The sequence below is a fragment of the Bos mutus genome, chromosome 9 (genome assembly GCF_027580195.1).
Source record: "Bos mutus isolate GX-2022 chromosome 9, NWIPB_WYAK_1.1, whole genome shotgun sequence".
Classification (NCBI taxonomy): Eukaryota; Metazoa; Chordata; class Mammalia; order Artiodactyla; family Bovidae; genus Bos; species Bos mutus.
In genome coordinates, this window is record NC_091625.1 from 7,820,817 (window position 1) to 7,834,892 (window position 14,076).

Genomic DNA, 14,076 nt, shown 5'->3' on the forward strand with positions numbered 1-14,076 from the left:
CTTGAAGGCAGTGGAGAGGAGCCAGGAGGAGGTTTAGGGAAGGAAGCTGGGCGGTGTCCTGGGCAGAAAGAAGAGGTGCACAGGCTCTAGAGTGGGGTCCTCCTGAAGCTGGAGAAGTCTCCAGGGGGCAGTGAGAGTGGAAGCGGAGGACCTGAAGAAGGAGCAAGGCTGTAGAGCCTTGTAACTGATGCTCCTTAAATCGCTCAGCGTTGCACTTTTATGGAGAGAAGTTTCCCCCAAGTAATGTACCTTTTTAAAAAATTGAGCACTGATCCTAGCCCACCTTGATTTTGAACTTCATCAGTTCCAGGTGTGAGCTGGGTAACTGTTTCACCCTGTTGGTCCACTCTTGCCATCTAGTGGGGAAAGTGAAAGTCTTCAGGCAAGAATACTGGAGTGGGTAGCCTTTCCCTTCTCCAGGGGATCTTCCCAACCGAGGGATCGAACCCAGGTCTCCCACTTTGCAGGCAGATTCTTTACCATCTGAGCTATCGGTGGGTACTTGTAATTGCCAGATTTTCTTACTCCCAAGGTGGACTGGGGCAGGACGCTCTTGGGAATAACAATGGATGTGAGAAACTTTCAGAAACCTTACCTGGAAATGAAGAAATCAGGGTGCAGGTGGCTCTATCATTGACTTATGTCAAGACTGAATCAGGAAAGAAAACTGAAAGCTATAGCAATAAGTTTCATGAAATGTATTTCAAATTTCATCAATGGAACAGATGAAAATTTGGGTTTGAAAATAGTAAAAAGGTACAAGTGAAGTGAAAGATTACAAAGGAAGAGTTAATTAGGTGATGTTGAGCAGAAGCTGGGTATATAGATAAGCAAAAAGAATAGTCAAACGTCATGATAATGTTAGATTGATTACTGCTATAGCTTTCTTAAAATAGATGCATTCTGTGCATTTTAACACATAATTTTCCTTTTCATGTTCTATAGTAGTTTGGGTTGACATTTACAGAAACACAATTATCATCTGTTACTGTATTGTCCAGGATGGTAGATATTAAAATTTTAACTTACATTAATAAAAATTAGATATATTTAAAACTCAGTTCTCAGTCTTACTTGCCAAACTCCAAGTGCTCAGTGGCCACATTGACTAGAAGCCACCATACTGGACAGTGAAATTCTCCTTTATCATTGCGGAAAGTTCTACTGTATGACACTAGTCTTATATTGTTTCCTCAGTAAAACTGATTTACTCAACAAACATATTTTGGGTCTTTACTACATGCTAGACATCATAACAGTTCATTACAGCAGGTGAAAGATAAATAAAACATAATTAGTCTCCTAAAAGGCAAAATTTTGGAGTTGAGAAGGTTTACAAATGTAACCAGATGCTTTCCGTCCACTGTGAGAAGAGCTATAATACTTGCACATCCAGTGACTGAGGTACTGAGGAGGCTTCCCAGACGATCCACAGTTTAAGATGTGTTTTAAAGATAAACAGGAATATTAACAAAAATCAAGGAGGGACGTGAGTATTTTAAGTGGAGGATATAGCTTCTGCAAAGTCAAGGAAATGTGAATTTGTATGGAGTATCTGGAGGAGTACGATTCTATGTGGCTGGCTGGTTCATGGGAGAATAAATATGAATTGCAATTGGAGAGTGGGTTAGGGCTTGCTGGAAGGGCCTTTTCTGTCACAGCCAGAACAGTTATTTTTATCCTATCAGATGACTGGAAAACCATGGAAAATTTCATGCAGCACGTTATGGGATTACTCTCTATTTTAGAGATTACTTTATTGATGTGGTATAAAAATTGGATTGAACATTCATGTCAATGTATGGCAAAAACTACTACAATATTATAAAGTAAATAGCCTCCAATTAAAATGAATTTAAAATAAAAGGAAAAAAAATTGCATTGAAGAGGAAAGATGCTAAAGAATAGAAGCACTTTATATCCTGCATCTTACATGTAATAAATACATCTATATTTGGAATAAAAAATAAATTCACCTCTCTGAGCATGTTTTCCCATTTGATCAATGCAGCTAATAGTCTCTATCCTATAAAGTTGTTGAGGAAATTAAATGAGTCCATTCATGTAAGACGGTTAGTAAGGGCTCAATAATGTTACTGTTATTAATAGTTTGAAATTGTCTAAGGAAAGCTTTTAACATAAGAAAAATGTAAGGGGTCGATGATTCTGCAAAAATGCAGTGAATGAGACAGGGAGAAAGAATGGTACAAATGCTTGAGAGAAAAGAGCCTTCTAAGATCTTAAAGAAAGCGTTTCCAGGTAGGAGGGAGATGTCAAAGGAACAAGTGCCATGCATAAGGTTCTGAGAGTGATGACCAAGGTGAGTGTGTTGGGTTTGGCTGTTAGGAGATCATTGGTGGGTGAGGACAGGGCATTTATGAATATGGGGCTGGTGAAGGTTGGATCAACAGCTAAACCACCCGCCAAACAAAGATTCCATGACTCAGAGACAGATGCCTGCGGGTTTTAATGAGAATCTAGATTATATATATATGTTATACACACACATATAAACTCAATATGAGGGAGATTATCAAGGTAGCAGAGAAGATGTGCATGAGTCAGAGTTCCAGAATCAGTCCTGCTGATACCTCTACCAGTCCCATCATTTAGACAAGCCTCTTCTTTGGGGGCCTTGGTGCCCCAACCATAAAGAACAAGGAGATAGATTAGGTGCTCTTCAGTGTAACTCTCAGTTCTAAATGCCCACATTTAAACCACTCATCTCAGTGAATTATTATTTCAGGAAAGTATTATTTCAAGATGACAAATAAAGTGCATTCTTAATCTACTAACAACTCTAATAGGTCCTAACGATCTCCTAAACTCCGAAGTAGAATTAGTATCTAGATTCAGTTCAGTTCAGTCACTCAGTCGTGTCTGACTGTCTGCGACCCCATGAACCGCAGCATGCCAGACCTCCCTGTCCATCACCAACTCCCAGAGTCCACCCAAACCCATGTCCATCGAGTCAGTGATGCCATCCAACCATCTTATCCTCTGTCGGCCCCTTCTCCTCCTACTCTCAATCTTTCCCAGCACCAAGGTCTTTTCAAATGAGTCAGCTGTTCACATTAGGTGGCCAAAGTATTGGAGTTTCAGCTTCAACATCAGTCCCACCAATGAACACCCAGGACTGATCTCCCTTAGGATGGACTGGTTGGATCTCCTTGCAGTCCAAGGGACTTTCAAGAGTCTTCTCCAACACCACAGTTCAAAAGCATCAATTCTTCAGTGCTGTTTTCTTTACAGTCCAACTCTCACATCTATACATGACAACTGGAAAAACCATAGCCTTGACTAGATGGACCTTTGCTGACAAAGTAATGTCTCTGCTTTTTAATATGCTATCTAGGTTGGTCATAACTTTCCTTCCAGAGAGTAAGCGTCTTTTAATTTCATGGCTGCAATCACCATCTGCAGTGATTTTGGAGCCCCCAAAAATAAAGTCAGCCACTCTTTCCCCATCTATTTGCCATGAAGTGATGGGACCAGATGCCATGGATGGTCTTGGTTTCTGAATGTTGAGCTTTAAGCCAAATTTTTCACTCTCCACTTTCACTTTCATCAAGAGGCTTTTGAGTTCCTCTTCACTTTCTGCCATAAGGGTGGTGTCATCTGCATATCTGAGGTTATTGATATTTCTCCCAGCAATCTTGATTCCAGCTTGTGCTTCCTCCAGTCCAGCATTTCTCATGATGTACTCTGCATATAAGTTAAATAAGCAGGGTGATAATATACAGCCTTGACGAGCTCCTTTTCCTGTTTGGAACCAGTCTGTTGTTCCATGTCCAGTTCTAACCGTTACTTCCTGACCTGCATACAGTTTTCTCAATAGTTTATTGTGAATGACTTATATAGCATATTGTCCCCAGAACAAGAAATTTCTCACAGGTATCGCACTCATATATAGGCATTCATGTATTCATTCAACATTGGACGCCATCTCTGTGCCAGACACACCTTTATGTGTAAGATAGAAAGGACCTAACATCCCAGGCAAGTTGTGAGGATAAATATATGAACATATAAATGTCAGTGCTGTGTGGGAGCAGAACAGTAGGTGTGTCTGGAAAAGTGGCAATTGCTCTTTCTAGGAGTAAGGTGTCAGGTTTAGTACAACATATGCTTTTTTTCTTTCACAGATTCTATCATTTCTAGTATGCATCTGTTATTCTTGAAATTCCCTTTATCTTTCTTGGCTTAGTAATCAAATTGAGCTTTTGAAGGAAAAGAAAATAATTCATTTATTTTTATATGATGTAGTGTGATTGCCATTATTGCTCTTATATGAAGAAAAACAAAGTTATATGTTTTGTCCTTTATGTTTATTTACTGTTGACACCTACAGTTAATAATTCTGATATGACTTTCAGTTTATTAGAAATCATTTTATTTTGTAACATCCCAGAACTTTATGAATAATGATGAGTATTGGAAAGACTATTTATACATCTGAATATGATATAATGTTCAGTTTTTAGGTGTATTGCGGATACTGTTCATGACAGTAATTGTCCCGCTGTTCACACCGTTCACTGAACTCACGGTAGGCAAGGCACGAGCTAAGAGGCTGGAAGAAAATGCGAGGAACTGTAGGAACTGCAGACACATTTATTCTCTCCCAGCTGGAATAGCAGCCTTAGCAACAGACATAACATAATACAACATAACCGCACAGAACCCTTCCGGGCTTTTCTAGGTGAAGCATATACAGGTGAACATAAAGTAGCTCGTGACCAAGTGGTAACTCGTGATGCACATGCGCAGTGCTTTAAGCGAGCTCAGCTGTAGCCTAAACCTCCTGACGCACATGCGCACTGCTATAAAGGCTCTCAGCGGTTACAAATGCATCTCATTATTTATAAAACATGGGGCAAAAGAGCCTGACCACACCATCTTGGCTTATTTGCCCTCTCCCCACAGTCCACCTCTTCAAGCTCCCTCACCTTACATTCTACATGCAGTCCATCTGATGTGATATTCCCTTGGTGAGTGACACTGACCATTGGATTTACCTCTTGCAGCAGCATTAGCTACAACAACAAACAGTTAAATCCCCAATACATAGCAAAACCCAATGCCAGGTATCGCCTGGAACTCATGTTGCAGTCCTTGCCCTCATGGGGCTAGAAGAACCACCCACCATATGTGGAGTGCCTTTATCTTGCATGGCCAAGTCCAGTCCACCATCTGTCCTTGTGAAATTGCAGGAATGCCTCCAAAGGGGCAACTCTACCCCATGGTTTTTTTTATTAAGGACTCAGAAAACCCCACAGGCGCCAGGCCTACCCCTTCGAGGAGGGCATTCACAGCTCACCCACAAGATTCCAAATGCTTTCACAGTGTTGTAAATCTGCAAGAGTGTCAGAGGTTAGTAGCACATCATGGACACAGCCTTTATACACTGTTGTGGGGAGAGACTTTCCAGCCTCTTAGCTCATGCCTTGCTTTCAGCAGTGTGAACAGAGAGACAGTTGGCGGCCCCAACAGGATTAGCAATAGAGCTGTTCTACTGAATCTACAGCATGGAACACACAGCCTAAATTTACATTATACACCATAGGACACAGCCCTTACGGTATGCCTCGGCACAAATCAGCCCACATTGGCATCTGCATACCTGATGGAAGCCCTGCTAGCTCAGGCCCCCTTCAGGGTCTTCACACTTGCAAAATGGCGTCTGGCATGCCATCCCTCCACTGCTCCCAACCTAGCTACTATGGAGGTCACCTCGTAGATGGGACCCCCCACACAGGGTGCAGGAATAGCAGTCAGTGATCCAGAAGAGGTCAGCGGGCACTGTTCAAAATGGCGTCTGGCACGCCATCCCTCTATTGTTCCCAACCTAGCCACTATGGAGGTCACCTCGTAGATGGGACCCCCCCCACACACACAGGGTGCAGGAACAGCAGTCAGGGATCCAGAAGTGGTCAACGGGCACTGTTCAAAATGGCGTCTGGCACGCCATCCCTCTTCTCCCAAGCTAGCCACCATAGAGTTCACCTCGTAGATGGGGCGCCCCACACAGGGTGCGGGAATAGAAGTCAGGGATCCAGAAGAGGTCAATGGGCACTGTTCAAATGGCGTCTGGAGTGCCGCCAGTAAAACGCTCATCATCTGGACCTCAGGCATCTGGGTTACATATCCACTGCCTCATGCCCAGGTTTCTCACCACTTGGGTCAACACGGCATAGTTACACCGTTTACTTCCGGTATGCTGGGGCTCTCCCACGTTCACCCACAAGGTGCAGATGGCAGTGTTAATCCATTCCATGAGGGTGTGCACTGGGTTAGGTGCCCCCTGCGTGAGCCGCGAGCCGCCTAGCATTCTGCTGCCTTTGTCTCGACGAGGGGTGAATGGTGATAGATGCCAGCCGTTCTGCCCCATCCCCAGAACACAGGATACTGTCCACCTGTGTCCCAACGTCTCAAGAGCCATACTGCCAAGGGTTCCCCTCGCCTTTGCCGAAATGGTGTACCAAGTCGACCAACTCCGCCTGAGTATATGGTCAGTATGTTGTGAACTCAGTCACATCTGGGGCCCCTTGAGGATGCCCACCCCGGGCCATAGGCTGCTCATGTTTCACCTTCTGCTGCACAACAGGCCTTGTTGCCAAGTGGGATCCATGGTCTCAGAGCATTAATTATCACCATCACTTACCGCCTTGCTGTCAGAGATGCTGGGTTCTTCAGGGCCACCGGGTTCTTGCTCTAATGCCAATATATGTTGCTCTAGTTCTTCCAAGTGACTGCACATTGCACACTGATGCAGCCTCATGGGGAGTACTATCCATATTCACCTGCAGGGTAGTCAAGAAAATGTATTCCACGGTGCCAGCAGCAGCCTTTGCTGCCTTGTTCACCTTTTCAGTGCTATCTGGTGAACCGTCCACTGCCTCCCAGTCTTCTACTGGAACCCATGCCGAAAGGATCGTGGCCACATGGTAGACATGCTAAGTGGGGGCCGCTGGCTCCCTCCAGCCAGTGGAGTCTCCAGCTCTTCTACCTGCTGGATATCCTTCCGCCTCTTCTGTGGAGCCTCAGGCTCCTCTACCAGCTGGGTTTCCTGTTGACTACATCAATTGTATTGTTGATCCTGTTCATGACATCATCTCACTGTTCACATTGTTCACTGAACCCATGGTAGGCAAGACGTGAGCTAAGAGGCTGGAAGAAAATGCGAGGATCCATAGGAACTGCAGACACGTTTATTCTCTCCTGACTGACACGACAGCCACAGCAGCAGACATACATAACACAGCATAACCACACACAACCCTTCTGGGCTTTTCCAGGTGAAGCATATACAGGCAAACCTCACAAAGTAGCCCGTGACTGAGCGGGTAACTCGTGACGTGCATGGGCAGTGCTATAAAGGAGCTCAACTGTTACATAGTCATTATTTACAAAACGTGGAGTGAGAGAGCCTGAGCACACCATCTTGGTTAGTTTGCTCTCTTCCCCACAATCAGATCAGATCAGATCAGATCAGTCGCTCAGTCATGTCTGACTCTTTGCGACCCCATGAATCCCAGCACACCAGGCCTCCCTGTTCATCACCAACTCCCGGAGTTCACTCAGACTCATGTCCATCAAGTCAGTGATCCCACCCAGCCATCTCATCCTCTGTCGTCCCCTTCTCCTCCTGCTCCCAATCCTTCCCAGCATCAGAGTCTTTTCCAATGAGTCAACTCTTTGCATGAGGTGGCCAAAGTACTGGAGTTTCAGCTTTACTATCATTCCTTCCAAAGAAATCCCAGGGCTGATCTCCTTTAGAATGGACTGGTTGGATCTCCTTGCAGTCTAAGGGACTCTCAAGAGTCTTCTCCAACACCACAGTTCAAAAGCATCAATTCTTCAGCGCTCAGCCTTCTTCACAGTCCAACTCTCACATCCATACATGACCACAGGAAAAACCATAGCCTTGACTAGTCAAATGACTTTTTTTTTTTTTTTTTTTAAGCCTAAGCTTTCTTTGGAAAGTGCTTTTTTCCTGTGAGGATTTTGTAGGGAATGAAATGAAGGCTAGTGGTGTTTTGTTTCTGAAGACATCTCTAACATTTCAATAAACACCACACTTAAATTAAGAGAGCTCTCTTCAGTCAGATAGCTGCATTTCAGGATTGTTTATTGCCAGCATTTAAAAAATAAACACCACGGGTGTTAAAGTCCCTTTGTTTTAAATTGCAGCACCTTATGAAATATGCCCAGAGGATTATCTGATGTCAATGGTGTGGAAGAGGACTCCGGCAGGCGACTTTGCCTTCAATCAGTGCCCAATGAATGCCACAGGTAATGTAGGATGACCCTCAAACCCAGACAATGACCACCCACCAACAGCAGCCTGCTGTGTTCTTCTGTTGTGTTTTGTCCTGTATCTAAAACTAAGTCTGTCTAATAAGCAGTTAATAAAGCAATTTTAGTAAAAGATTTCCTAAGTGGAGCCTATGAAGAGATCTGGAAAATTTTGCTGATTCAATGGTTTCTCAGTGTGAGTAATATGCATTGTGAAAATAATCAAAGGAACAATCTACCTGCATGTTTAGAGCGTGAAAATGTACAAACCCAGGTTTTCAGCCTGCCTCCAAGCCTCCCTGTCGTAAAGCTCTCTGTTTTTGTGACTCGCAGGCACCGCTAGCAGACGCTGCTCGCTCAGTCTTCACGGAGTGGCCTTCTGGGAACAGCCGAGCTTTGCAAGATGCATATCAAATGAGTACAGACACTTGCAGCATTCAGTAGGTGCAAAGCCAGCTTTAGTACTTGCTCTGTTTAATTCCTGTTAATGATCTCTGTGTGAGAGTTTAGTCTGCTGCTATATAGTCAAATTGATAAAATCTCTGAAAATAACACCTGAAGTAAAAAAGTCTGTGCTAAAAAGCTAACTTTTATAAATCAGTGCTAAACTGTTTTATTTCAAGGGTTTGGGATTTTATGGATCCTGCTTGGATCCTGCTATTTAAATGAATAGATTCCTTGTCTATTGGGGAAAAAGTCCTGAATAAAATCTGTTACTTGGGTTTATCTATATGAGTTAAACTATATATCATGACTGGCACAAATCAGTTACCTAGTGCATAAGACTTATTTCAAAATACCATACATTTTAAAATTAAAATTAAATTCTTTAATATTTTAGTACTCAGGAAATAATAAAGCTGTGTCATATAGGTATCAAAAATTTCACTGCATTTTGACATTAAGACACCAAAAACAAAACAAAAAGACAGTGTTATTTTATCAGAGAAAATTAGTTGCTCACAAAAGATGACATGGGACAAATTTCCAGAAATAGCCCCTCTCCTCCCACACATCATTGAATTATTCAGAATATGCTGTATGAATATTTTGAGCACAGTTAAGTGTTGCTAGGTTTTTTACCAGTGCAAGTCATTGTCATTTTCGGAGACTGTTGTCATTCAGCCTGACAGTCGAGAAAGCTTCCTGTGTGAACACACATTACGGGGCTCAGAACCAAGTACAAGGTGGAGCCTTGGAGAACCCAACATTGGAGGGGTGCTGTGCAGTTAAGAGCCCTGAAGTTTTGTTGTGCTTATATTTTCTTTCATTTTCTTACTGTTGCTCACAAGTAAACATAATTTAAAAAAACCAAAAACTAAAGAACATTCTCATTCGTGGACGGAGAAATAGCTTGTAGAACCCTTGTTAATGAAGTGAATGTGTTTGACTCATTATCAGAAAACCAAAAAAGCACATTTTTAAAATATCTGAAAACCAAATGCTGTTTAGTATGTTTACTTTCCAAATCAATAATCAAACTGATGATTTATTTGGCTACCTAGAGCCTTATTTCTGTTGTTGTGTGTATATACATTTATGTATACACCTATTATGTATACACCTACATGGGCTTCCCTGGTGGCTCGGATGGTAAAGAATTTGCCTGCAATGTGGGAGACCTAGGTTCAGTTCCTGGGTTGGGAAGATCCCCTGGAGGAGGGCATGGCAACCCACTCCTGTATTCTTGCCTGGAGAATCCTCATGGATAGAGGAGCCAGGCGGGCTACAGTACATGGGCTTGTAAAGAGTCAAACATGACTGAGCCACTAAGCACAGCACACATATGTGTATATACATACATGATATTATATATACACACATTAATACAATTATACACAAATACATATATTTAATAATATATACTTATGTGCATATAAGTATTTGGTGATATTTGACCTCGCTGAGCTTTACTTGTGTCAAAATTAAAATGTTTCAGAATTAAGTATAACCAAAGACTTTCTTATGAATTTAATTTTTTTAAATTTTATTTTATTTTTAAACTTTATAATATTGTATTGGTTCTACCATATATCAAAATGAATCCCCACAGGCATACATGTGTTCCCCATCCTGAGCCCTCCTCCCTCCTCCCTCCCCATACCATCCCTCTGGGTCATCCCAGTGCACCAGCCCCAAGCATCCAGTATCGTGCATCGAATCTGGACTGGCGACTCGTTTCATATACGATATTATACATATTTCAATGCCATTCTCCCAAATCATCCCACCCTCTCCCTCTCCCACAGAGTCCAAAAGGCTCTTCTATACATCGAGTGTCTCTTTTGCTGTCTCGTGGGTTATCGTTACCATCTTTTTAAATTCCATATATATGTGTTAGTATACTATATTGGTGTTTTTCTTTCTGGCTTACTTCACTCTGTATAATAGGCTCCAGTTTCATCCACCTTATTAGAACTGATTCAAATGTATTCTTTTTAATGTCTGAATAATACTCCATTGTGTATACGTACCACAGCTTTCTTATCCATTCATCTGCTGATGGACATCTAGGGTGCTTCCATGTCCTGGCTATTATAAACAGTGCTGCGATGAACACTGGGGTACACGTGTCTCTTTCAATTCTGGTTTCCTCAGTGTGTATGCCCAGCAGTGGGATTGCTGGATCATAAGGCAGTTCTATTTCCAGTTTTTTAAGGAATCTCCACACTGTTCTCCATAGTGGCTGTACTAGTTTGCATTCCCACTAACAGTGTAAGAGGGTTCCCTTTTCTCCACATCCTCTCCAGCATTTATTGCTTGTAGACTTTTGGATCGCAGCCATTCTGACTGGCGTGAAATGGTACCTCATAGTGGTTTTGATTTGCATTTCTCTGATCATGAGTGATGTTGAGCATCTTTTCATGTGTTTGTTAGCCATCTGTATGTCTTCTTTGGAGAAATGTCTATTTAGTTCTTTGGCCTATTTTTTGATTGGGTCATTTATTTTTCTGGAATTGAGCTGTAGGAGTTGCTTATATATTTTTGAGATTAGTTGTTTGTCAGTTGCTTCATTTGCTATTATTTTCTCCCATTCTGAAGGCTGTCTTTTCACCTTGCTTATAGTTTCCTTTGATGTGCAGAAGCTTTTAAGTTTAATTAGGTCCCATTTGTTTATTTTTGCTTTTATTTCCAATATTCTGGGAGGTGGGTCATAGAGGATCCTGCTGTGATGTATGTCGGAGAGTGTTTTGCCTATGTTCTCCTCTAGGAGTTTTATAGTTTCTGGTCTTACATTGAGATCTTTAATCCATTTTGAGTTTATTTTTGTGTATGGTGTTAGAAAGTGGTCTAGTTTCATTCTTTTACAAGTGGTTGACCAGTTTTCCCAGCACCACTTGTTAAAGAGATTGTCTTTAATCCATTGTATATTCTTGCCTCCTTTGTCAAAGATAAGATGTCCATATGTGCGTGGATTAATCTCCGGGCTTTCTATTTTGTTCCATTGATCTATATTTCTGTCTTTGTGCCAGTACCATATTGTCTTGATGACTGTGGCTTTGTAGTAGAGCCTAATGTCAGGCAGGTTGATTCCTCCAGTTCCATTCTTCTTTCTCAGGATAGCTTTGGCTATTCGAGGTTTTTTGTATTTCCATACAAATTGTGAATTTAATTTTAAATGAATTTTATTTTCTCATAATTTTAGACATGATACTTTGTCTACTTAATCTTAATATTCATGTTTAGTTCTTATTTATTCTTGGTAATGAATGAGAATAATTGTATTAAGTAAATCGTAGATCAAGCCTTATAAATTTGTTAAGAATGAATAATATCACTTGGTGTAAAATGTTTGCTTTTTAAATTCATCATTTTATATAATAATACTTAAATGTACTTGCCTTCTGTGAGTGCAGGTCATCTGCTAATGGAGAGAAATAGAAACCCACTGTGAAATAGGAGAGATGGTCTCATGTTGTGAGTCACGTAGAAATCATTCAGTTAGTGATTGGACAGCCCATGTGTCTGTGCCCCTGCTCACTTGCAGGCAGAAATCAAGTGCACGCTTTTGCAGAATAAGAAATAGCCTCAGGGCATTCAGCTCCCACAGACGACCAAAGCAAACTGCGCTGGGCACTTTCACAGATTAATTCCAGTCCCCACCACCGTCTGCAATATGGGCATCCCTGCCTTAGTCACATGGAAAGAAATTGAAGATCCTGGGAGCAGTCCAGCTAAGTGAGGCAAGAGTGAAAGCTGCATCCCTGGTGTAATTGTTCCAAAGCTTAACCTTCTTTCTGGAAGTCATGCTCCCTTCTGAGTCTTTGATTTGAAATCCTCTGCCCTAGAATCTGGTGCTATAGGCACCATTTTCTGATTGCATGTCCTTTGGAAAAGTCATGTGATCTCACTCAAGTCTTGGTTTGCTATGCAAGATGAAATTGATAGCATCGTCTTAGCATCTCTGGAGGTTTTGAGTAAGAGTAGATGAAATACTGTATGTGAGATGTTTGCAATGTGCTATGTAACTATGAGGTATTAATATCTACAGGTACAGAAAATGCGTTGAGTTAAAAAAATTAAGAGTAAAATTTAGAGCTTAAGTTAACTTGAAATGTACATGTGAAAAAATTATGGACAAATACAGATGAATGGATAGATAGAAAGGCAGGCAGGTGGATAACTGAATGGATAGATAGGTGGATAGGATTGATGTCATATGTATATTTGCACATGAATTTGGTTTATATGCACATACAGAAACATACATACAGTTATACATGCATACAAACACTCATCTAGTACTTCCCTGGGGACCATGGTCTTCTCCTTTACAAATTCAGGGAAGTATAGCACTGAAGGATGCCTTAAAGAGTGTTTACCTAATACATGGAGCTCATCATATGTACTCTCAAAGGTCAGTTGGAGATGGGAATTAAATCCTTTTCTTTGCATGCTTGTACGCTTATGGCTTCACATACTTTGAGTAGCAAAGCTAGGTAGTACTTCAATGTAGAATAGTTCTAATTCCCCAGACTTCTGAAATTGCTTTTGATGATTCTGCACCTTCTCTTCTAGTAGAGTTTGTTGGTTCACAATTTAATGTCCTATTTCTCTTGGGGTATTTAATTTCTTGCTGCTCTACATTTGTGAAACTCATTAAATGTTAATTGTCACCCACTGCAGAGACTTATTTAAAATAAGTAGACCTGTATTTTCCAACTTTTCACATATAGATCACAATATATGTACACATACATAGATTACAATATTTTATATACCCATTTTATAAAATTATATGAAGACTAAGTTTAAAATGACATATTGTCAACAAACATTAGTTGAGTGCATTCTTTGACCTCTTATAAACCAGTTGAGGTAAAAAGGAATCATTAATTAGCTAAATATAGGAACTTACTCATCTGTCATATTGAACGTTTATTGAATTCTTTGAGGACAGAAATCATTTCTATTAAGCTTTATTTCTCTAGTGTTCAACACAGTGCTAAATTGTTCTAGATATTCCATAAATGACTGCACCTTTTCTTATCAGAAAGGGGATGTGCCAGCTGGAGAGTTCTAAGAAGGTGATACACAAAATTTCATGTTTGTGAATTTTAACCACATGAAATTAATAGGATTATCCCTCACCTGCAATTTTCCTAGTCCAAAACCATCTAGAAATGTGGAGGGCTTTACAATTTTACTTTATGCAATAATTTGGTCATTGAAGAAGAATTTCAATAAGCTCAACTTCATGAAGTCTTTTTGGAAACTTTGTAAGATACAAAACTGAACACTGTGATCCAACTGCTGCTTATTAAAAAAGTGACAAAT

General features: G+C 41.0%; 1 protein-coding gene across 1 annotated transcript in view; it reads left to right on the top strand.

The window, feature by feature from the left end:
* The window catches only part of ADGRB3 (adhesion G protein-coupled receptor B3), an 886,560-nt gene that overhangs the window by 388,968 nt on the left and 483,516 nt on the right, over positions 1–14,076 (top strand). The window contains exons 9-10 of the mRNA XM_005897466.2: positions 8,194–8,295; positions 8,632–8,738. Coding sequence (XP_005897528.1) covers positions 8,194–8,295; positions 8,632–8,738 — 209 coding nt within the window. The remainder of the gene's footprint in view (positions 1–8,193; positions 8,296–8,631; positions 8,739–14,076) is intronic.